Source organism: Trichomycterus rosablanca, chromosome 6 (assembly GCF_030014385.1).
Source record: "Trichomycterus rosablanca isolate fTriRos1 chromosome 6, fTriRos1.hap1, whole genome shotgun sequence".
Classification (NCBI taxonomy): Eukaryota; Metazoa; Chordata; class Actinopteri; order Siluriformes; family Trichomycteridae; genus Trichomycterus; species Trichomycterus rosablanca.
The window spans coordinates 3,154,814-3,181,356 of record NC_085993.1 but is presented as its reverse complement, the minus strand read 5'-3'; the positions used below and the strand labels follow the sequence as shown (position 1 = coordinate 3,181,356).

Here is a 26,543-nt window from a genome sequence, read left to right as displayed (position 1 = left end):
TGGAAGCAGAACACTTTTATTAGCTTCTTCTGTTACGGTACCGAGAGTCATCGCGTTAGCCAAGCATGCTATTCCATGAACTATGGAAGCCCCAAAGGGTCAAAACACACTCACTTTGCATAGAAACGTCCATCAAACCATTGTCACGATACAACCACAGAAAAGTCTGTTACAATAACTACGCCTTATCCCACCTAAAGCACCGCTGATCTACAATGTTTGCTGATGGAGAAATTCTAACCTACAATCTGACATACAGTATATACGAAGTCAAGGGTCTCTGCTGGATAGTATTACTGCCTAGTATGTGAGTGAATAAAACTCCCTTACAGTTTTCTCTTGTCCCAGCCGTTTTTAACATAAGTACCATACCTGTCAAGTCTCCCGTTTTGGCCGGGAAACTACCGTATTTTACCCCTCTTTCCCGCCGTACTCCCGTATTAGTATTTTCCCGTAAATTTCCCGTATTATATTATAATTTCAAAAAACATTCATGTGCCTCTCCAAACTGAAATGTCACTAACCTCGCGAGAACTGCCACCCAGGCAGGTTAGTGCGGACAGTGGGAACAAACATGGAACAGGGAGAGATGGATGAATGCAAGGAGAGAGAGGGCATTCCTGCCAAAAAAGTGAAGACTGCATGTAAATATCTAGAGAAATGGGACATCGAATTTACCTTTCTAAAGAGGAGCAGGATGGGGCAGAGTTATGCATTCTGTAAGGTTTGTAACTGCGATTTTAGTGTCTCTCATGGGGGAAGGAGCTATGTCACTTTAAGACAAGCAATGTGTATATATGCTGAAAATATGTAAAATAAATAAATGTGCTTCAATTCCCTTTTGTGTTTTCATTTAGGCTGTATTATAAGAATTACATAATGTAGGAATGTCCACAGCATTTCAGTGTCAACAAAGGTAGGCCTATCAGATTCTGATCATCTAATTGTAGTTTGTAAGTGTTTCACAGGTGGTTATTTTAGATTTCTTGTAAACCTGTCTTAAAATGTAAGGGATACTGAACCTCGGTTGGGCTGGTGGGACGGCTCGAAGCGCGCGGCGGAAAATTTCCCTTATTTTTAAATCCAAAACCAAGACAGGTATGAAGTACATTTAGCATAAAATGTGTTCACCATTTTAATGGTAACATTTCACTTAAAAATCCTTGTTTTCTATAACATTTACACAGAATTTTTTTTAAATGCGATTAATCGCGATTAACTATATGAAATTCTGAGATTAATCGCGATTAAAAAAAATTATCGTTTGACAGCCCTAATATATACGTATATATATATATATATATATTAATAAAAATGCATCAAAATCAGTTAATTAAAACTAATTTTTAAATCATTTAATTAATTACAAATAAAACTCATTAATAAAAACAGAATCTAAATTCATTAAGCACCCTCACTGTAAATAAATATAAAACTAAGAGCGTGTTTAGAATCAGTGTTCTGGTATCATCACCGTTCCCCGTGTTGTTCCATCGGTGCCCTTTGGTCTGATCCCGCCGGAGCTGAGCAGCTGAGCGCTGTTACTTCCCATCAGTAACATTACCCAGGATGCTCGAGTGTAAATGGAGGATTCATTGATCCTGCCATGCAGAGACACTCAGCTTCAAATACCTCTCTGGTTCACACCCCACACCAGAGAGCAAAGCATGCTGGGTAGCTTCCTATCTGCATACATTTACTCCAATTAAGAATCCTGGGCCAGACCCGGTTGTCTAGAAATCTGCTTCCTGTGGCTGCTGTCTGAGACGTTCCATTTGTTTAATCGCTGCCTGTCTAGAAGAAAGAAATCGCTCAGAGACTGAAGGGAGAAGCGGTTAAACGTCCCAGCAGGCTCAGCACGTTAGATCAGACATGGAGAGAAGGGCGTGGTCAAGAGGTGCATTTCAGGGCATCGATTTAAAGCACAGAGGAACTTAAATGACCCGCGAGCAGTGACATGTAGTAACAAGTGCAGGTTCTATTCTGGAAACGCTGATGGAATAAAATTTAGTTCGTTCTTTGATTTTACAGAATGTTCCAATTTTTACAGAAATGGGGTTTGTAAAAATAATAATTAAACAAATAAAAATCAGGGCGTTTAGGTGGAGCAGCTGTAAAACACACCACCAGAACCACCAAACCACCAGAACTCATCAAGTTTGAATCTTAGCTTTGGTCGGCTGGGCGCCTCCTAACAGACTCCAAATTGGACACTAGTTTACTGTGTGGGAAAAGACTGGATTAAAAAGTGGGCGGGGTCTTTGACGCTGTGTAAGGACCCTGGTTAGTATCCCAAGGCGCCTGTACAGAAGTGGAGGAGTGCAGAGATCAGTATGTGACTCTCCATGTGCAAGACTGACCTCATGCACCAATCCACTAAAGTATGTGCAGGTGAATCAGTCGGGGTCGGTGGACCGCGCACGTGTGGAAGGGAGCATGTGTTGGGTGAATGTACCCTCCTCGGACACCATCGGGAAAGACTAGCTGGCTCTACGCTAAAAAAGGGAGAAAATGCAGAAATAAAATTGGAAAAAAACACACACCAAAGCTGTGCTACCGACCGGCCGGGTGCCTCTATATAAAGAGATAGGTAGGTAATAAACAGAATCTGAATTAATTAAAAAATCAAAGTCAAAATAAATTAATAAAAACATAATAGAAATTAATTCATAAAAATAAAATCAAAATAAATAAATAAAAACTGAATTTAAATTAATAAATAAAAACAAATTTTAAATTAATGAATGAAAACAAAATCTAAATTAATAAATAAAAACAGAATCTAAATTAATAAATAAAAATAAATCTAAATTAATCAATAAAAACTAAATGTAAATGAATTATTAAAAATAATCTAAATGAATGAATAAAAACAAAATATAAATTAATGAATAAAAAATAAATCTAAATTAATGAATAAAAACAAAATATAAATTAATGAATAAAACATAAATCTAAATTAATGAATTAAGAATAAATCTAAATTAATGAATAAAAACAAGATCTAAGTTAATTAAAAACAAAATGTAAATTAATTAATAAAAACTAAATTTAAATTAATGAATACAAAATAAATATAAATTAATGAATTAAAAGTAAATCTAAATTAATGAATAAAAACAAAATCTAAGTTAATTAAAAACAAAATGTAAATTAATTAATAAAAACAAAATCTAAATTAATGAATAAAAATTAAATATAAATTAATAAAAATAATCCAAATTAATTATTAAAATAAATGTAAAAAGAAGCAGTGTGGGGCAGTACAATAAGTTTTTAAGCAACCAGGTTGTGACTAGGCAGGATACTTTGCTGTAGGTGAATCAGGTGGTTATCGGGTTGTGACTAAAACAGTGTATACTGACAAAATGAAGAAGCTGAGAGGTGCTAAGATAAAATATTTTAATAATGTAAATATTTAAAGTTTTAATGATGCTGAATCTTAATGATCAGTGTTTGTACTCATACTTAATCATCACGTGTCTTTGTGTTTCTTTCACCTGCTTGTCAATAAGATTTTAATGGTTAAACTGGGATGAAGCTGATAGAAAATGACAAGTGCTGCTTTTCTCACAGCAGGATTTTCTTCTACAGTCGTGAGTTTGGCACTTTATCAATATTTGCTTGATAATGAGAAGCAAAGCGTGAACTGTTCTGTTAGGCTGGGTTAAAGACGTCCTCATTTATATTTCCTACTCACAAAATACTCAGTGTAGTTTGTAATCAATCATTTATGTTTTTATAGAATATACACTGCATAGCCAAAAGTATTTGGACACCTGACCATGAGCTTGTTGGACGTCCCATTTTAAAAACGAGTGCTATTAAATCAGACCGACCTCTATGTGATCTTTCAGCTAGAACAGCAGCCGCTCTTTTGAGAACGCTTCTTACAATACTTTAAAGTATGTCTGTGGGAATTTGTGCCCATTTAGTCAAAAGATGATGACATTTGTATGCTTCCAGTTCATAGTTCCAGTTCAATCCAGAGCTGGTCAGTGGGGCTGAAGTCAGTACTGGAGTTTCTTTAAAGTAGAACAGCAGCCGCTCCTCACAAGACACAAGTCTCACAAGACATCGAAGTATGTGGCAGTGCTAGCTCAGTGCAGTGCTAGCTCAGTGTTTAAGGTATTAGACTAGTAATCAGAAGGTTGTCGGTTCAACCCCACCACCGCAAGTTGCACCCGTTGGGCTCCTGACAAAGGACCGTAACACTCAATCGCTCGTAAGTTGTTTGTAATGCTGCGAATGTAAATGTACATTGTACATGTCTGTAGGAATTTGTGCCCATTCAGTCCAAAGAGCATTTGTATGGCTGGGCACTGATGTCAGTCAAGACTGCCTCAGTTGATGTTCCGGTTCATTCCACAGCTGCTCAGTGGAGTCTGTACAGTCATGCTTGAACAATAAAGGACCTTCCCTTTGGTGTATCGTCTTAAATTCCTCAAACTAACAAGGGTCCTTTTATTAGATTTACATTATAAAAGATGGACTAGGTCACACTAACACCTTCTTTTTAAGAAAGCCTGCAGAGAGACGGGGGATAAGGGAGATTGGTGCGTGACTCTCCGTGCATGATTCGGATCTCCATGAACCCTGCTGGTGCAGGGGCAAAGAAGCGGTTGTCTGCTGTGCGTGTGTCGGAGGGGGCGTGTGTTAGTCAAGTCATGTCAAGTCAAGTCAAATTTATTTATATAGCGCTTTTAACAATAGACATCGTCTCAAAGCAACTTTACAGAATCCAGGACCAACAGACCAAAAACCAATATTGAGCAAGCTGAGGGTGACAGTGGCAGGAAAAACTCCCTTAAAATTACAGGAAGAAACCTTGAGAGGAACCAGACTCAGCAGGGACCTCCATCCTCTTTGGGTGGCCTGGAGCATACTTTAAATAAATAGGATTTACACAAATCATACAAACACAAAATTAAATTTAACTGAAAGTTATAACTAGCAAAAAATAATTAGAATGGGAGTTCTTCATTGTTCAGTCCAGTCTGTGATAAAATCTGTTGTAAGTTCTGGACGTTTTTGGTGCAAACACGCCAGGTCCCCATCACATCTAGTAGGAGCAGCATTGTTGGCACTGCAGTGTCAACTTCACAGCCCTTAACGGTCAGGAGTAAAGGTCTGCAGCAGTAGATACGACTAGATTAGGAGGAAAAATTGGAGCGGATGCATTTATAAAAAAGAAAGGGCACTGAGTTGTGATCATGATGCCAGAGGTGGTGAGTAATTGGGTAGATTTCTTTCTCCGGTGCCCTCTGCAGCACCTGGCACCCTTGTTAAGCCTCTGTCATGGGCGTCTAAGGTTCGGGCAGCGTGTCAGACTTCATCGAGCACACACGGCTTCATTCCTCCACCTCTAATCAGTCGACTGTCCAGCTGGTTTCCTGTGTGTCTGAACTGACAGCTACTCTAAAGCCTTCAGATAATTTTATTCTTCTTGTTGGCTGCGTTCAGGAACTGTTGATGTCTCACTCTCACATTGTTACCTTCAGGGAGAACAGATGAGACAGGGCGTCTTTCACTACAGCCAGAGGTACTGACTCGTCTGGAAGTTACTGAAATATTTTTCTTGTGTTTGTACAAGAGTAGTAAGCTTTAGGTGCTTAATAGGTGCTTTCCAGTCACCCCAGTAGTTCCTTGTAGTGTTGTCTTCCTTTTTTTTCCAGTTTTAGCTGTCTGAGGGGTGTATATTAGCCTGACACACACTCCTCCTGACACGTGCATGGTCCACCTACCCCCTCATAATCGCTTGTAGATGGATGGATGGATGGATGGATGGATGGATGGATGGATGGATGGATGGATGGATGGATGGATGGATGGATGGATGGATGGATGGATAGATAGATAGATAGATAGATAGATAGATAGATAGATAGATAGATAGATAGATCCTGAAGGAAATTAAAGTTTTGTGTGGGAGGCCAGTCTCATGCATGGAGAGTCACACGCTGATCTCCACGTTAGGGCTACTAACCAGGTCCTTATACAGCCCCCTTTTTAGTCCAGTCCCTCTTTTTTTGCCTATTATAAATGAGATTCCAAACCATAGGGAGTAAAAGTGTTCAGGTGGAAGGAAAGTTCAGACTGTAGGGAGTTGTGAGTAATACTTCAACACTACACGGAAAGTTAGCAGTACAATTTACCCATCAATCATCGTGTGTCTTGCAGTTTAAAACAACTGGCTGAGAGCAGCAAACAGTACAAGTGGGATTATGTTTTACAAATGTGTCATTAATCTTTCCTGAAAACTACTGATGATGTAAAAGTAACCAGCAGATGCCCAGAAACGCTGTAAAATCTGCCAAAAATGAGTGTAGCTGGAATTAAATGAAATTTAATACAATGTAAACACACCACTAACCTGCTGTATGTTCATAAGATCATGGCTATTCCTGTATCACACACACAATATGATACACAGCTGTGCTTTGTTAGTTTGCTCGTTACTTTAGAAAGCAAACGAACACTCAAAGATCGCCGTTAACGTGACGCTCTGATGTTTACGGACTTCCATATGAAGGAATTTAACCGACTGAAGCTTGCCAGCGTGTTTTACTGCTGCGCGACCTGAGCACCTAGTCAGTATATATTTTTGTAGATTTAGTATACACTTTTAACGCACAACGTTTATAAACTTAGAGCAAAAAAAGTATGTGTGCACAGTGTGAGGCCACTAGTAAACATGCTTATATTTTGCGTACAATATTTTTATTATAAATCATAAAATCAGCATCACAATTCGAGTGAAATATCGAATCTTTAATAATTACCTAAACTTCAGAATTTTTACTACCGAACAGCAAAAGTTCATCTTTTCCATTGGAGTACATGCTGAGATGATTTTAATCATGCGGATTTGATTGACTCATCAGAAACTCATTTGAGTTAATAAATCTTCACCTTTTATAAATATCACCATGCCAAATACAGCGGTACCTTGAAACTCAGTGTCAGTTGGTTATATGAGTGGCGTTGAGTTTAAAAGGTGTTGAGTTTCAAGGTATTTTTTCCCATAAGTATGTTTGGGAAACATGTTAATGCATCCATGGTCCTGTGGAACTGCAGATATTTTAGAATCATGTAAAATAATGGGGTTGTTTTTGACACTTATACACTGAAAATAACACAAATATAATATAAACACACTGAAATACAATAAAAAGTTACAAGTTAAAAATAAATGACTGTTGCACAAAGCTTAACGTGACTTATTGTACTAAAACTCAGAGTGAGGAATTTCGTTAGTGGAGGAACTTATGAGCAGTAATAATGAAGAGAAGTTTAGTGCTCCTGTCTCCTTCTTTTACTACATTAAACCACGTTAAGCTTTATTTTGAACCAGAAGCGTTTTAGACTCTGGGAGAAGCTGATTCTGATTCTCACCATTTCTCAGAACCTTGAGCTGTAACACAAGTTTAAAAGTGAAACAGGAAGGAAAATCCAGATAAACACAGATACATGTGGAGCTTTCAGACTGAATGCAGATTCGTCTCATATTCGCACTTTGATGACGTTTTATCGTACCGCTCAAGCGAAGTGCTGAACAAATCAGCTGTTCACTGCTAATATGAACTTAAATAAATCAATTTTCTTAAAAAAAAACGGTGAAAATGTTGAGTTTAAGGGTACACATTTCTCGACGAAGTGTGTTGAGTTTCAAAGGTTTTGAGTATAGGGGGCGTTGAGTTACAAGGTACCGCTGAAGGGTTCGAATCCCAGGCTGGGCATGACTTTATGTGAACCTTAGGGGGGCTATTAGGGGGAACACATCAGTCCCAAGCCCAGAAAACTAGCAGGGTTGTGTCAGAAAGGGCATCTGAGATAAAAACAGTGCCAAATCAAAGATGTGTACAAACTGTGGCGCCCCCTAAAGTACTGGAGCAGCCGAAAGCTCATGTAAATTTGTTAAAGTTTCCACTTTTGACACTTTTGAATGCTTTTAGACGAGCCTTGTATTGTAAGAGTTTTCATGCTTTAGTTTGATGACCTGTTCTACTGATGCAGCGGATGAGAAGAGGTTAGAAGAGCTGAAGAGTTTATTTAAGACTTAAGCACTTGTCTGCTCATTTAAAAAAGAAAATTTTCACTTCAAAATGGCTCTAAATGCCGTGAGTTTCTCATCAGTACGTCTCAGATCTTCCGAACCGTTTCTCCAGCCTCTGACAGCTTCAGTCAGAGCTGAATCTCCAGGACAGGAGAGATAATGAGCTTTGAACTTTGACCTGTGACTAGTGGGACTGTCTGTGTGCGGAGCTGACAGGAGGTCGTCTGATTATAATAATTGGACACATAACAACACTGTGGCCATCACAGAGCGGAACAGAGCAATTATCTTCACAACACGAGGGAACGCGCCCAACAAAATAGTGTCTCATTTAACGTGTCGTGCTTCAAATAAATATTCAGACGCCTCCAGGCGTTGTGTTCAGTGAGGGAAACGAGTATACAAGTATTCCTTATACTGAAACATCCACCTTAAATGTACACAATTAATTATTTTAGCTTTATGTATCAGCAGGTAGATTGTTGACATCAGTACAAAACAGTACAATCCTTCATAAACAGGTGCGCTACACAAAATTTCAAAATTATTAATTCATTAATTATTAAATGCTACCTTGGAAAATGCAGAATTGCTAGTCCCTATAGTCCGAAATGTTGACCACACAACCATGAAGATACAACAGTAAAGAAAACAAGATATGAGCCTGAGCGTATGAGCAGAATAAAAACTAAAATACAGAGTCCATGTCTTACAGCACAGAGACGACCAAAACCACCGTATCTGCTACATGACTGAACATATTGGGACCTCTGACCATGATTTAGCTGGACATCCAGTTTCAAAAACAAATGCTATTAACCAGAGGGACCTCTGTGTCATCTTTCAGCTAGAACAATATGCATGTGTTGAAGGATGTCTGTGGGAATTTGTGCCCATTTAGCCAAAAGATGACAGCATTTGTATGGCGGGGCGTTGATGTTGATGTTCCGGTTCATTCCAGAGCTGTTGACTTAGTGCATCAAAGTTTGTGTTTCAGTCCCTGAGTTACTGAACTAGTAATCATAATGTCGCCGGTTCAAGCCCTTTCACTGCCAGGTTGACACTGTTGAGCTATTGGTGTTCCAATACTTTTGTTCATATAGACAGACAGACAGGCAGAGAAATGGATAGGGTAGATAGATAGATAGATAGATAGATAGATAGATAGATAGATAGATAGATAGATAGATAGATAGATAGATAGATAGATAGATAGATAGATAGATAGATAGATAGATAGATAGACAGATAGACAGACAGAAAGACAGATAAACAGTTAGACAGACAGACAGATAGATTAATAGACAGATAGATAGACAGTAAGACAGACAGATAGATAGATTAACAGATAGATAGGTAGAAAGACAGACAGACTGACAGGCAGGCAGACAGACAGACCAATAGATAGATAGATAGATAGACAGACAGACAGACAGACAGACAGACAGACAGACTGATAGACAGATAGACAGATAGACAGATAGATAGATAGATAGATAGATAGATAGATAGATAGATAGATAGATAGATAGATAGATAGATAGATAGATAGATAGATAGAAACTTTATTAATCCAGAAGGTAATGATAGTGTATAAAGTGTATAAAATACTGCAGCTCTATTTGAAATATTTTAGTCAGATGTTGTGGGTACAGACGAGCTTTAATCATCACACGACTCGGACGTTACCGACCCCCTCCATCAATATTCATTTTATATGATACATTATTCAGACTGCTGACTGTAGGGGGGCTGTTACACTCTCTCGGCTGTCGTGTGTGTTTTACAGTCGGACACGGAGTTCTGGGATAAGATGCAGGCTGAGTGGGAGGAACTGGCTCGCAGGAACTGGTTAACGGAGAACGAGCAGGCCCAGATTCCCACCTCGATCTCTCCCTACGAAAAGGTTCAGCTCACTGTCACGCCTTATAGCTTAAATTATTTCTGATTATTGTTCCAGCGTTGATCTTATTATACAGTATTAAGCTCTAATGCCTGGAGGACCTTTGATTACAGGGGTACTACTTCCACACGGACAATCCTTATAAAGACTGGCCAAACGCATTCGAGGAGGGACTGAGGAAGGCCAGAGAGGGAGATCTGCCCAACGCTGTCCTGCTTCTGGAGGCCGCCATCCTACAGGACCCTCAGGACTCTGAGGTACAGTTATCATTTATTGGATGTTTGAGATTTCCTTCGGTTGGCAGCCCATAATATTCTAAATGTCCCTCAGTATTTAAGACTAATGAGCCAACATTGTGGGTTAAAGGCGTCCTATGGCTTTATTTAAATTTAAATACACCCAGAAGTAGAAAGCATGGTTGATTTATCAGACCAAATGACCTTTTCTGAAGGCAGCCCTGCAAAAACTTTAGCTTTGAACAGCTCTCAATATACACATTTCAGGAGCTCAGTGAATTCCAGCGTGGTACCATGATAGGATGCCACCTGTGCAACAAGTCTAGTCGTGAAATTTCCTCGCTACTAAATATTCCACAGTCGAATGTCAGTGGTATTATAACAAAGTGGAAGTGATTGGGAACGACAGCAACTCAGCCACCAAGTGTTAGGCCACATAAAACGACAGAGCGGGTCAACAGATGCGCAGAGGTTGCCAACTTTCTGTAGAGTCAATCGCTACAGACCTCCAAACTTCATGTGGCTTTCAGATTATCTCAGGAACAGTGTAGAGAGCTTCATGGAATGGGTTTCCATGGCCGAGCAGCTGCATCCAAGCCTTACGTCACCAAGCGCAATGCAAAGCGTCGGATGCAGTGGTGTAAAGCACGCCGCCACTGGACTCTAGAGTGGTGGAGACGTGTTCTCTGGAGTGACGAATCACGCTTCTCCGTCTGGCGACCCGGTGGACGAGACTGGGTTTGGCGGTTGCCAGGAGAACGGTACCTGTCTGACTGTATTGTGCCGAGTGTAAACTGTGGTGGAGGGGGGGTTATGGTGTGGGGGTGTTTTTCAGGAGTTGGGCTCGACCCCTTAGTTCCAGTGAAAGGAACTTTTAATGCTTCAGCATACCAAGAGATTTTGGACAATTTCATGCTCCAGACTCTGTGGGAACAGTTTGGGGATGGCCCCTTCCTGTTCCAACATGACTGCACACCAGTGCACAAAGCACAAAGTCCATAAAGACGTGGATGAGTGAGTTTGGTGTGGAAGAACTTGACTGGCCTGCACAGAGTCCTGACCCTAAACCGATAGAACACCTTTGGGATGAATTAGAGCGGAGACTGTGAGCCAGGCCTTCTCGTCCAACATCAGTGTCTGACCTCACAAATGCGCTTCTGGAAGAATGGTCAAAAATTCCCATAAACACACTCCTAAACCTTGTGGAAAGCCTTCCCAGAAGAGTTGAAGCTGTTATAGCTGCAAAGGGTGGCGACATCATATTAAACCCTATGGATTAAGAATGGGAGTCACTAAAGTTCATATTCGTGTGAAGGCAGATGAATACTTTTGGCAATATAGTGTATAGTCCAGACAGCTATTTTGGTTGAGGGCCAGAATATCTTGCGGGAAAAAGCTCCTTCTGTTTTTGGACTTCTATTTAGTTGGAACTGGATCATAACGGCACATGAGGGCTTGAGCGGTGCAGTAAAACATCATCAAAGTGCGAATATGAGCTGAATCTGCATTAGTGTGGAATAACCATCAGAGCCAGTGTTACAGCTCCACATGTATCTGTGTTTATCTGGATTTTCCTCCCTGTTTCACTTTTAAACTTGTGTTACAGCTCCAGCTTCTGAGCAATTGTGAGAATCAGAATCAGCTTTTCCGAGAGAGTCTAAAATAAAGCTTAACGTGTTTTAATGGAGTAAAAGAAGGAGACAGGAGCACTAAACTTCTCTTCATTATTACTGCTCATAAGTTCCTCCACTAATAAAATTTCTCACTCGCTGTTTTCGTTGTTCAGGTAAGGAGTTGGGCGGCACAGTGGCTCAGGGGGTAGCACTGTCTCCTCACAGCAAGAAGGTCCTGGGTTCGATCCCCAAGCGAAGAGCTCCGAGTCCTTTCTGTGCAGAGTTTGCATGTTCTCCCTGTGTCTGCATGGGTTTCCTACAGGAACTCCGGTTTCCTCCCACAGTCCAGAAACGTGCAGTCAGGTTAATTGGAGACACTGAATTGCCCTATAGGTGAATGGGTGTGTGTGTGTGTCTGCTCTGCGATGGACTGGCACCCCGCCCAGGGTGTCACTGTGTGCCTTGCGCCCATTGAAAAGCTGGGATAGGCTCCAGCACTCCCCCGGGACCCTAATTGGATGAGCGGTTAAGACCTAATTTTCCTAAAAATAAGTTACAATTAGGATTAAGTTCATTATACTGGTGCACTCCCGTTTTCTGTAACATTAAACAAACAGCGTTAATTAAAGCTCAGAGACGTTAGCACATTCCTGCCGTATTGAATAGTGTTGTGGATCTGGAACAATAACACACCCTGCTCACTGTGACTCCATGTGATAACCCTGCTGCTCAGGTTCTAATCCCCGTTGTTATTTCAGGCTTGGCAGGTACTGGGCACCACACAGGCTGAGAACGAGAACGAGCAGGCAGCAATTGTCTCCCTCCAGAGGTAAGCCGGTGCTAACACACAACTCCCCAGAGTCATGATTATGTTGTTTTCCTATTACCCTGACTGTTCCAGAAGGCTACAGAGCAGTGGGCACATGGAACACTATTCACTCAGAGCCCGCTGGCAGACGTGGCATTACAGGAGAGAAGGTTTAAAACGAGTCGCATTTGTGTTTGTGTACAGCTGTAATCTAGCTGATCCAGACTCTCACTCAGAGGAGAATAACGTCTGAAGAATGTGTCTGGTGATTCTGGTTTAAAGGTGTGAGGTAATGAAGGTTTATTGGGGGAGGGGGGGGGGGGGGGTCATATCAGTCAATCTGCACCTCCTAAAGGCAAAACTCAAACTAAAACCTACATTCAGTGGCTTTGTCCTAAATCTCACACTACTGTCTAATACGTAAGTGCACCATGAATAGGATTGTTACACACCATGGAGTGCACAAGCACTTGTGAATGTTTGTGAAAACTGTAGATTAACTACATATCATTGAATGCTTTGGGTTCAATTCAATTCCGGCTGGGCGGGTCAGGTCCTTTCTGTGTGGAGTTTGCATGTTCTCCCTGTGTCCTTGTGGGTTTCCTCCAGGAGCTCTGGTTTCCTCCCACAGTACAAAGATGTGCAGTCAGGTTAATTGGAGCTACTAGAACTTATCGCATGTGTGTGTGTGTGTGTGTGCCCTGTGATGGACTGCTGACATGTTCAGGGTGTTTCCTACCTTTCACCCAATGAATCACACCTACTGCGACCCTGACCAGAATAAAAACAATGGTAAAACAGACCATTAATAAATAAATCAATCAATCAATCAATGAATAAATAAATGAATAAATTAATTAATTAATTAATTAATTAATTAATACATTAATGAACAAATAAATAAATAATTACATTAATAAATAAATAAATAATTATTTCTCTCCTGGTTGGAATGTTTTATGTTCAGATTTGCCTGGTCATTGGTGTCACTGTAGAATTCTTATTGTTTTCATCGAGATCTGGTTTGCGGTGGGTCCAGCGCCACTCAAAAACACAGGGAAAACATGCACACAGAAAGGAATCGAACCCAGAACCTTCCTGCTGTAGGTTGATGGTGCTGTGCTGCCTCGTTTTTTAATTGTATTTGACGGCTCCTGCTCGGCAGGGTATGAGATCCTGTGATATGATTTCAGCTACATGTTGATATTTGTTAAACAGACGTGTTTTTGGTTCGAGCTTTTTGTACCTCGGCCACATGAGACAGGACAGGTGGACGCCCGTAAATTAAAACCAGAGCTGATGGAGAAGCATCTGCTGTTGATTAAGCTGCCGGAGAGTTCATTAGTGTCCCTCACACTGTGTGTGTGTGTGTGTTTGATGTGCATGTACACACGTCCAGGTGTCTGGAGCTCCACCCGAACAACCTCCAGGCTCTGATGGCTCTGGCAGTGAGCCTGACCAACACAGGTATGAAGCAGGAAGCATGTGAGGCGCTGCTGGGCTGGCTGAGGCACAACCCCAAATACAAACAGCTGCTGAAGAACCGCCCCAACCTGCAGAGCTCGCCGGGCTCACGCCGACTGTCCTACTCTGCACCCGTAGCGTGGTACGGCTTCAAACATATACCAAATATACACAGTTAAAGTAGCTCACACGGTGTAGAATTGTACTGAGCACAACTAAAGGTTATTGACTATACCAGGCTTCACTCCAGTCTCTCACAACATCCTCTCCATCGTCTGAATCTCTCTACCGTTCAGTCCCTTCCTGCCCGAGGTGAAGGAGCTTTTCCTGGAAGCTGTTCAGCTAAACCCAGACACGATAGACCCGGACCTGCAGACGGGCCTGGGAGTTCTCTACAACCTCAGCTCCGAGTTCAGCAAGGCCGTGGACGCCTTCAACGCTGCACTGTCAGTCCGGCCAGAGGTAACGTCCAGATGTTCTTCACGTGTTATTATCAATCGCGTACGTTTACAAAAGTGGTGAAGATATGAGTGGCACAGCAGAACCTGGGTACCTATGGTGCCGGCAAAGCTCCGTCTATCAAGTATATTGATCTTTTAAACAACCACTTGCCTCAGTACTTAAGCAATAAGCAATTTTGGCCTCTGAAACGTCTCTTGTGGAATTTTAGTTCTCAGATTGTTGAGGTTTGATGGTTTTCATGGTGCAACTTATTTTAAATCCCATCAAAGATTTCCTAAGTGATTTAAATCCAGGATATTCCAGGACTGATTCCTAAACCAGGCTTTGGTTAAGTGGAAGGTGTGATTGGGAACTTTTTCTTGCTGAAAAGTCCAATTATCACCAAGGCTCAATTCTCTTCTGGTCATAAGCCTCGACTTTCTTGCACCATTTTATGTGGCCCGCAAGAGCTTAAAAGACGTATGATTGTTGTGACGGTTTGAGTAGTTACAGAAACGCACCTATAATTTAATGGGACACCTGCGCATTTAAGCGCCAACTGTTGACATGGCAGCTAACTTTGACCTTTGCTAAGAAGCCATGTCGCTTTTATATTTAGCGGCAATAGAATGCGGGTAAAGTCAGTAGCGTAAACAATAATAAACAGACGTTAATTCTCTTGCAATCTAATACAGAAGCATCGTCTGTAAGTCATAGACGTTTATATTCTCAGGTGTTTGTAAATGGTTAGCGAGTTAACTACAGCTATGTGCGTGTACTGCATTAAGTATTTTATTGTATTTATTGTTTGTATTTTGTAGTTTTACTCCATTCTTATGCACACAGTGTATCACACAGCTGGGAAGCAAATAAAACCGACCTAACTGTATCTTGGAGGGAGCTGTCTGTCTGTCTGTCTGTCTAGCTGAGGAAGGGGGAAAAGCTCTTAGCGAGGGCAGAACGATCGTCTTAACATACACTGTAAAATCCTACATAAACTGCATCTCCCACAATGCATGCCGTTTTTGTGACCTGCAAAGTGATCCCGCCACTAGATGATGTTGAGAAATATTTACAAATAATCCCAAAATGTACAAGAAGAGAAAACTGAAGCAGAATGAAGAGAATGAAATGAAAGATATGAAAGTGAAAACAAAAAAATAAACCGGTACGTCTCTTGTGTTACGAGGCCGTGTCTGTGGTAAAGGAGAACAATATAAATGTAGATATACGTTATAAATATACAGTTTAAATTTGACATTTTGGCACCAAACACAGAATTTAGCCTCCAAGAAAAACAACAAACTGTCCAACACCTAAAAGGCCGACTGCAATCACAGTAGGATATGTTACAATCGGCCCTTTGAGGGCCACCATAATGCTGATGTAGCCCTCAGCGAAAATGATTTTGACACCCCTGCTCTATAGCATTGTGTCCCAGAACTCTGCAGGCCTGTCCAGATTCCTTCTGGTGTATTCAGGGCGTTTTTATCCTGTGTTTATTGGTCAAGAGTGGTACGCATCGTGGAGTCCAGCCATGAAGTCATTGGTTTTTAGGTGATCTTCTTACAGTTGCCATTGACACTTTTGTCCCAGTCTTTATCAGGTCGTCCAGTAGTTCTTTGAAGTCCTGATGAGGATGAGGAATTTTGGACTTTCTCCCACAGCCAGACAGGTTTACAATAATCCCAATGGTGTCTCAAGGATTGTTCAAGATCGTACAATCTTGGATCTTATCCCCAAAGCCCTGTTGGTGCAATAAACTGATCTCCTCTCTCAGCTTTTGTGAGCAGCTTCTTAGTTTTCATGGTTGTAACACACCTTAAACACTTAAATCTCCGAGTGGTGTTTATAAAAAGCATTTTTGCTACAGATACTGCTGTAGGTGGCGCAACCAGTTCAGGTAATAGTGATATGGGTGTTAAAAAAATAAATGAACTTGTTTTATAAAACGAGTTTTTACTTCCGGGACGGAAGGGGACCACAGTCTAACATCATGTCAAGCATGCAGTGACGGAGGCAAAAGGGGGGCACTTACTTTTCTTCACCCTGTAAATAAATGACATTGAGGAGAAGCTTCATACTGTACTGAGAGATTAATGTGAAGCCCTTGGGTCACCTTGTCTGCTCTATTCAGCCCCCCACAACCCCTCGTCTCCCTCCCCAACCCCGCACAGTCCACATTTACACACAATCGAAAATCCTGCTCCTTTATTTGATATGGTAATGCCTTCCTGCCCGCTGGGCGCTCAGAGCCCAGATACAATAAAACATAATGTCTGAGCATAATGTCTGCACCAGTATCTGAGACCCAGCGTCCCATGAGCCACCAGCAGCCCAGATACAAACGTATCAGCGTACAGCTTCAGCAGATCATTTAAACCATCCGATAATGACGTTTTATATTATACACAATATAAAATCTAACACAGGGGAGGCTGTTTTTTCATTTCAAAAGTATGTGGACACCCCTCCTAACTACTGAATTTAACCACAGTCAGAGAAAACGTTTATCAGACATTTATTCAAAGCGACTTACATTTGTGACCGAATACAATCCAAGCAGTTAGGAGCCTGGTTCAAGGGCCCGATAGGGGCAGTCTGGTGGTGATGGGGCGTCCTCTATACTGATTCAACCCTTCACCGCTGACTGAGGACGCCTCTCAACTGACATGTACAGTCAGTACAGACTGCATTTTTCACCTGCACAAGTCGAGTTCATACACCGACGGGCACTGTGTACAGAGGGCCACACCCCCATCAGCATTATTCCTCAGCCCTGTGCAGGCGCCATCAGTCAGCCAGCAGGGGCCGCAGTTGCACCAGTTATGAGGACCTTCGATCCGACTGTCTACCCTCTAACCCTGAACAACAGCCAATCGTTGTTCATGCAGCCTCCCAGCCCAGTCGGAAGGCAGAGCCGAGATTCGATACGATGTATTCGAAACCCCAACTCTGGTGTGCTAGTGTACTTTACCGCTGCGCCACCTGTTCCAGACTGAAGTGTACTTAGACTGTAGTTTAAAAGATATATAATCAAAGATATAGCTTAAAGATGATATTAATGCCATGGTAGGGTATCATAAATCCAGGAGATCAGTACGTGACATTGCAGAGGGACGACAATAAATCAGAAGGCCGTTTGTCCCCCTGATAAATGGCCTAGACTCACAAAAATGATAATGTAATGAAAGTCACACTTCAGAGACGACATTAAATTACTCTCCGGGCTGGAGGTTCGAGGGTGACGACGGGCATACAAATCTGTACAAGCCACCACAAGCTGTGCTTACTTTGCTTAATGTTTTTTGGAATTTTCAATTTTTCCAACCTTTTTCCCCCAATTGTGTCCCCTAATCTAGTCGTGTCCAATTACCCTGACTGCATCCTCCACTGATTCAACCCTCCACCGCTGACTGAGGACGCTTCTCAAATGACACACGCCCCCTCCGACACGTGCTCAGTACAGACTGCATTTTTCACCTGCATGAGTTGAGTTCATATATACCGATCAGCATTGTGTACGGAGAGCCACACCCTGATCAGCATTATTCCTCAGCTCTGTCATAATTGCACCAGTTATGAGGACCCATGATCCGGCTTGCCCCTAACCCTATGAACAACAGCCAATCATTGTTCATGCAGCTGCCCAGCCCAGCCAGGTGGCAGAGTTGAGCTTCGATATGATGTATTCGAAAACCCAACTCTGGTGTGCTAGCGTATTTTACCGCTGCGCCACCTGAGCGGCTAGCGTATGATTTTTTTAAACCTGTAGCTCATCACACAGATCACACAAGAACCTCCTGCTTATCGTTTTCTGTTTAATAGATCTGGTGAAATGGTCTAAAATAGTCGACTATGGCCGTTCAGGTGGTGCAGGGAGATAATCCGCTAGCTCACTAGCGCCGAGATTCTGAGCTACCGGGTTCGAATCTCGGCTCTGCTACCAGTCAGCTGGGCGCCCTCTAGCAGGCACAACTGGCATCCAGTCTGCTGGGTGGAAAAAGACTGGACTAAAGGGCAGGGTTTTTAATGCTGTGCGAGGACCTTGGTTGCCCATGGTGCCCAAACAGAAACTGGACGAGCGCAGAGCTCCATACACGAAGCCCACCTTATGTGCAAATCCACCAAGGTCCGGGTAGGGTAGGACTGCACACACACATCTAAGAGAGTGTGTGTCAGTCAAGACACACCCTTCTTGGACCCCATTGCTAAAAAATTAGGAGAAAAAGGGGGTAAAATGCAGGAATTACTGTTAACTAGAGGTCAACGTACAATGTACAATGTGGTCATCACTAAGACCCACCAAGATAGTTGGTGACCCCACACACCCGGCCTATGGACTGTTTAGCCTTTTGCCTTCTGGCAAACGCTACCGTAGCATGCGATACAGGACCGCCAGACTCAGGAAGAGCTTCTTTCCACAAGCCACCAGACTACTCAACTCCCTATAACAGCACACACAACATACCTGCTCACACTTACAGACTGTCTAAACACATTTAGTTATTAAGAGCCAATATCTTCATCATGCTGCTACTCTTTTATTCTGTGCAATAACTCAAGTATTTAACACCAGACATTTTATTTTATTTATTACTTCACTGGGAGCATGTTTACAGTAACACTGTGCAATAACAATTACCTCACCACTGCTAATTATGTTTTTTTACTTAATGTGTATATATATATATATATATATATATATATATATATATATATATATATATATATATATATATATATATACTGTATATATTAGGGCTGTCAAACGATTAAAAAATTTAATCGCGATTAATCTCAGAATTTCATATAGTTAATCGCGATTAATCGCATAAAAAAAAATCTGTGTAAATGTTATAGAAAACAAGGATTTTTAAGTGAAATGTTACCATTAAAATGGTGAACACATTTGATGCTAAATGTACTTATGTTAAAAACTGCTGGGACAAGAGAAAACTGTAAGAGAGTTACTCTCGAGAATACTATCCAGCAGAGACCCTTGACTTCGTATATATGTCAGATTGTAGGTTAAAGTTTCTCCATCAGCAAACATTGTAGATCAGCGGTGCTTTAGGTGGGATAAGGCGTAGTTATTGTAACAGACTTTTCTGTGGTTGTATCGTGACAATGGTTTGATGGACGTGGACACGAAGTGAGTGTGTTTTGACCCTTTGGGGCTTCCATAGTTCATGTAATAACGTGCTTGGCTAACGCGATGACTCTAGCTGTCCGCTATTCGGTACCGTAACAGAAAAAGTAATAAAAGTGTTTTGCTCCCGACAACTTGTGAATATAGCGTGTATTTATTTCTTTATTAAGCGAGTGCATCACTACGACGCTCGGTTACATTATGTTAACAAACCGCAAATGAAACAAACGGTGGCAAGTCCGACGTTAAAACGTTGGTCCCCCCGTCATGCCTCTGCGCCCCACACTTTGAGAAACGCCGTCTTAATGAGAGATGCCGTGCACGGTCAAGTCTCAACATGAACTACGGATGACTCGCAGGGCCGAATAGAATTTGCGTTAACGGCACTATTTTTTTAAATCGCGTTAAATTGAGATCACGTTAATGCGTTATTATCGCGTTAACTTCAACAGCCCTAATATATATATTTTACTTTACTTAACGTGTACACTGTCTACAATGTCTGTGCAATATTTTTTACTTAACATATATATATTTTTTAAAACTTAATGTATATTTTGTCTTGTATATGATCTTTTTTTCATATTTTGCACACTGGAGCTAATCTCGTTCAGCTGTGCACTCCTAGCTGTATAGTCTGAATGACAGTAAAGTTCACTTTGACTTTTGACTTTGACATTTGTAAATAAAATTAACATGCAACAATAATAACACAGAATTATGATGCTCAATAATCCAGGTACACAAACGTGGTTTTTGACTTCTTTGGTTTCTTGGTGGACAGTGTTTACTGCACAGACGAGGACCTTAAGTACCCTGCAGACGTGTAATGTAAATAAATAACCGAGCTCTGTGCTTGTGCGCTGACAGGACTACTTGCTGTGGAATCGTTTGGGGGCGACGCTGGCTAACGGCGACCGCAGTGAGGAGGCGGTGGAAGCGTACACCCGAGCCCTGGAGCTCCAGCCTGGCTTCATCCGATCTCGCTACAACCTGGGCATCAGCTGCATCAACCTTGGAGCTCACAGGTCCATAAACTATGTTTGTCTCATAATTACCATTCTTACATACATCATTCATATATCATTGGTCATATAACTGATATGATATAACATTTATCAATATTCACTTTAAACAGCAAAGGGCGCTGGCGCTATACACCTCGCCTGGTTTACGTCACTGGCACTATACGCCTGGTTGCCAGATTCGGGGGTTTTCAGCCAAATTGGGCTTCATTCAAAATTGTTTTGCATAGTTTGTACCTACCTCAGAAATAAAAGAGCATTCATTATTTAGATCAATAAAAGATCATCACAAATACTGTATTTTATTTTTATTTTTTAAGAGAAATAATAAAAGGAAACTTTGTCAGAATTTGTCTTCAATTTCAGTTTTAAAAAATCGGGAAAAAATCATATCATGAACCCAGTATTGTGACATCCCTAGTTATGAGTAAACTCATGAATTCTCTGGCATTCCCACCCGACAGTCAAGTCAATCATTGTCTGTATAGGTACCCAGCCTGCTGGTAACAGAGCTCAGATTAGAAGTTTTAAATGCTACCTGAGTGCCCACATTTTTTTTAAAGATGCTCAGAATATGCAGGCGACTGCACCACTGTTCCACTTGCTATAAGAGTATTAACATATTAGCTTGTATTAGCAGGACCTGAGTTCAGTTTTACTTTACAAATATACCCGCTGCAGTATTTCATTACTACATTATGGCATAATGTTTATTTCACACTGTAGTTTTGTCTTGTGTGCTTCAGGAAAATAAATAAATATTAAAACGTTAAAACTTACATATTACATGCAATTCGTGATTTTTTATTTATACCAGCGCATAGATTCTAAACTCTTCGGTTCGAAACTCGGCGTTGCCACCTGTCAGATGAGCGCCATCTAGCGGGCATAATTGGCAGTGCCTGCGGCAGACACTTACTGCCCTCTGTGTCTGCTAGGACAAATTGACCGGATTAAGTGGGTGGGGTCTTCAAACGCTGTGCAGGAACCCTGATTATCAGATAGAGGCACCTGTGCAGAATGCATGGGTGAAAAGAAGGGCTCCGCTAGGGACTGCGCACAGGTCGGAGGAGGCGACTGCAATCAGGGATCCCCAACAGCAGACGACAAATTTAATCTGCTACATCAGGAGAAAAATGGAGAAAATGTCAAGACACTCTGTGTACATTTGCAGTAATCAGTGGGAGCTTAGTTGTTATGGTACAGGACCAGTAATCGGGAAGGTTGCTGGTTCAAGCCCCACCACTGTCTGGTTCCCACTGTCGGACCCTCAATAGCTTGGGTTAAATTTGGTCCCTTTGGATAAATTAACTGTGTTTCATAAATAAATCAATAAAAAAGCTTAATAAATCTTTATTCCCATCATTTATTTGTCTTCACAGAGAAGCAGCCAGCAACTTCCTGACAGCGCTGAGCCTGCAGAGGAAGAGCAGAAGCCGGCAGCTCTCGCACCAGGTCATGTCCGGTAACATCTGGGCGGCATTAAAAGTCGCTCTCTCCTTGATGGACCAGCCGGAGCTCTTTCAGGCAGCCAACATCGGGGACTTGGACTTACTCATGAGAGCTTTCAACCTGGACATGTGATTGAACAAGCCAGAAACCCAAAGTTCTCCAACTGATGGATTCGATATCATTTACAGACTGTTTTTTAATCTTCCTTCTTTTGCAGAGCACTTTTACATTCCTAAGAACGTCGAGTGCTAAACGAGGGACCGTTTTAAATGGACTCGCACCACTGCGATGTTAGATTTCCCTGAAGAGCACAAGCGCTGGAGAAGACTGTAGAACTACATCTGGCAGAACCGGATTCTGCTCTAGGAACTATTGTTGCTTATCTCACGTATATGAGCTGAGATGAGACAAATGCAAAACTGATTTTTTTTTATAGAACAAAGCAATAGTTTGAGAGTAAGTAAAACTAAACCTATATTTAAGCTTTTGATTTGAAATGCTATGCCAGACCTTTGCTTGCAGACCAGATTGTAAAGCTTTTGCATGTTAGATTATTTATACAGTTATGTTAGACAGAATGATCGCATGTGATATAAGAATGAACATTTTTACCTCCTAACGTAGCGTATTCCTCATCAAGTTACCCATGAACTATAATCAGAGCTTTCTGTTTGACTTTTATTGTTTATCTTTAGTTATTATGCACTAACCAAAGACATCTTTCCATGCCTGTGATTGGACGAGTGTGGCCAGACAATTATTGGACATTTTTATGGTTCATATTAAATTCAGTTGCATGAAAAGGCTCGTGAACCTGCGTAATCCTCATCAAATGTGGTTTAAATTATAATAACAATAGACAAATACTAAATTGATGAATTAATAACACAACCAAGAGTATTTTCCATTTTTTAAATTCATTTATTTGTACTAGACAAATCATCCGGTAGTCAGTAAAGGTCCAGAATCCTGTTTAGTGTACTTGAATTTGAGCATTTAGGATTTTTTTTATTACAGATGTGTATCCTAAGTTTAGCGTAGTCAGTTTGTCTTCCGCTGCTGGTGGATCCCTGATTGCAGTCGAGGTGTGTATATTGCTGCTCACGACTCCTCCGACCCGCGTGCAGCCCTTAGCGGAAACTTTCTGCCTTGCCTTGCCTTGCCTTGCACAGCATTTGAAGACCCCACCCATATAGTCCGGTCTCCCGCCCTAGCAGAAACGTGTCTGCTGCAGGCACTGCCAGTCATGCCCACTAGATGTCACCCAGCCGACCGGTGGCAATGCTGAGTTTCGAACCGAGGAGTTCAGAATCTCGGTGCTGGTGTGCTAGCGGAATATCCCGCTGCGCCACCTGGGCGCCTAACACAGAGACTTATGGCTGACGTGTGTTCCACAGGTATTCAGACCACTTGATCTATTAAAAAGGCAAAAACACTTTGTTTTTATATATATAAACATATAAACTGAACTAAAATATCTTCCACAGTGTCTAAACATTCAAACAATTTCTCTAAATATTGAGACAAGGTCCATCCTAAATCATCTTTTTACTAACTAAAGTGCACACTCCACCTGGCAAAAATCCACCTGACGTTCCTAAGGTGACAGTTATCAACATGTTAAATAACAAAGCTTAATCTAATTTTATTAATAAGGAATTTCATGCTAAATATGAATATAATCTAAACATAAAAAACGTAAATGATTAAATTATAGGGGCATTTTGGTACTTTTAACAGACACCCAAAATATTTAATAACATTATCAGCACTTAGCAAACACTTTTTATTTAAAGTGACATGATTTTGACTGGACACAATTAGAACAATTGAAAGACCAACAGCAGCTTAAACACCCCACAAGAGCTGCAGGTTTGGAGATGCTCTGACCCAGTCGTCTAGCCATTACAATTTGGCCCTCGTCAATCGCTCAGATCCTCACGCTCGCCCATTTTTCCTGCTTCTAACATCAACTTTGAGGATAAAATGTTCATCTGCTGCCTAATATATCCCCCCCACTAATATATCCCCCCACTAACAGGTGCCGTGATGAAGAGATAATCAGTGTTATTCACTTCACCTGTCAGTGGTCATAATGTTATGACTGGTCGGTGTAAGTGTTTCTTAATGCACATTTAAGGTTATACTTGTGTGCTGCATGCACATTTTTGACCAAATTATGAGGATTTCATAGAATTTTATAGAATTTAAATTTATAATTACAAGGCAATACGTGGCATGTGTTTACATTTCCGTTTTACTGATGCTTGACGAATTGTTTGTAGAATTTGAAATACACTTTAAGGACAAAAGTATTGGGACATACCTCTTAATCGTTAAATTCTGGTGTTTCATTCAGTTCTATTGTTATTTACATCGTTATTTAATCATTTTTTTACATGTTATTTATTTATTGTCAATTCTGAGCTGTATATCCAGGCCAGGCCGGTGCAGGTCTGTTCTTTCTAGCCGAATGCTTCCTACTGTAAATTCTAATAATGTAAATATACCGGCTATGTGGGTAGAACCCAGTGAATGAAAAACCTTTCCTGTTTTTTAGAACTGTACAATCTCAGGTGAGATGATCTAGACGAGCCTGTATCATAGACGCCCCCCGGGTTCGGGAGGGCAGCATGCTGAATGCACTTATTTTTGAATGCTGTAGCTTTATTTATATGCATGAGAGTGTCATGCCTTTCGACTCGACCCTTTATTTCTATGATATGCTGTATATTTCTAACACGGTTTGCACTCAACTTGAACCCTCTGTCTTAGCGCTGACATCAAAATGTCATGAATCCATCATGCCGAATGTCACATTTACTGTGACAGTATACAGTCAATTGAGGGTTAAGGGCCTTGCAGTGGCTTGAACCAGTGACCTTTTGATTACTAGTCAGGTACCTTAACCACTACAGCTCATCACATGCTGTCATGAGCGCTCAACAGCAAGAGTCATGTCACCAGTACCAGTACCAGTACCAGTAAGTAGGTAGTGCCGTCACCTGACATCAAAGAAGGGTCCAGGGTCCTTTCTGTGTAAAGTTTACATGTTCTCCCTGGGTCCCTGGTTTCCTCTCACAAGTCCAAAGACATGCAGTCAGAACAATTGGAGCTACTAAAATTGCCAAAAGTGTGAATGTGTGCTTTGTGGTGGACTGGCAACCTGTCCGGGGACAGCCACACCACAACCCTGACCAGGATAACATGGAGGTAAAACAGTCAGTAAATAAATAAATGAATAATGATGCGACTTACAGTACTGGTACTGAGCAATTGAGGGTTAAGGGCCTTGCTCAAGGGCCCAACAGCAGCAACCTGGCAGTGATGGGGTTTAAACCAGTGATCTTCTGATTACTAGTACAGTACCTTAACCGCTAGGCTACAACTGCCTACAATAGTGCCTATAATATGTGTGGGTATTATAGCGTCACCTGACATCAAAGAAGGGTCTAGGGTCCTTCTCTGTGTGGTTTGCATGTTCTCCCTGGGTCACTGGCTTCCTCTCACAAGTCCAAAGACCAAAGTCAGACCAATTGGAGCTACTAAAATGTGTGTGAATGGGTGCTTTGTGATGGACTGGCAATCCATGTTATATGTTATAATGGGTGGCACTGTGGTGCAGTGGGTAGCGCCGTCACCTCACATCAAGAAGGGTCTGGGTTTGATTTCAAATCTGGATGGCCAGGGTCTTTCTGTGTTCTCCCTGGGTCTTTGGTTTCTTCCCACAAGTCCAAAGACCAAAGAAAGACCAACTGGAGCTACTAAAATTGCCCTAAGTGTGAATGTGTGCTTTGTGATGGACTGGCAACCTGTCCGGCAACCTGTCCTGCCTTTTGCCTTTTGCTCAGTGAGTCAGTCCCACCGCAACCCTGACCAGGATAACGTGGAGATAAAACAGACAATAATAAATGATTATTTTCTATAGACTTAATAATACCAGGAATCAACTGTTATGACATCAGACTTTGTTTCATGACATTCTGTCACTGTTATGACGGCGGGTTCAAGTACAGTGTTACCTAATTTTTTAGCATTTTTAAAATATTAAAATTATATATTCCATTTATCTTAAGAGATAATATGTATTAGTAGCAAGTTTTGCAATGCAACAGGTAATCTAGATACATATATTTATTATTATATTAATATTATTCTTACACAGGACCAGATTTACTGAAGCCTACAGTGGACGCGAAACAGAACAGCTGAAACCAAAGTGCTCTCACTCACTGGTGATTTGTTGTAAATCGGTTCTGCGGATCACTTTACTGAAGCTAAACGCTCTTCGTATACGCCACAGGCTTCATTAAGTCTGGCGCAATATTTAAACTTAGATGAAATATCCATATATAATATATACAAGCGATCATTTAAAATAAAACGGCATTTA

The 26,543-nt window shown here is 41.2% G+C and overlaps 2 protein-coding genes across 2 annotated transcripts in view; one reads left to right on the top strand and one right to left on the bottom strand.

Annotated features, from left to right (window-relative positions):
• pex5la (peroxisomal biogenesis factor 5-like a) overlaps nt 1-22,585 on the top strand; it is a 61,606-nt gene extending 39,021 nt beyond the window's left edge. The window contains exons 9-15 of the mRNA XM_062997268.1: nt 9,846-9,962; nt 10,073-10,216; nt 12,567-12,637; nt 14,016-14,222; nt 14,377-14,542; nt 20,544-20,701; nt 22,081-22,585. Coding sequence (XP_062853338.1) covers nt 9,846-9,962; nt 10,073-10,216; nt 12,567-12,637; nt 14,016-14,222; nt 14,377-14,542; nt 20,544-20,701; nt 22,081-22,282 — 1,065 coding nt within the window. The 3' untranslated portion in view covers nt 22,283-22,585. The remainder of the gene's footprint in view (nt 1-9,845; nt 9,963-10,072; nt 10,217-12,566; nt 12,638-14,015; nt 14,223-14,376; nt 14,543-20,543; nt 20,702-22,080) is intronic.
• The window catches only part of LOC134316703 (zinc finger protein ZFP2-like), a 445,247-nt gene that overhangs the window by 346,827 nt on the left and 71,877 nt on the right, over nt 1-26,543 (bottom strand). The gene's annotated exons all lie outside the window — the stretch shown is intronic.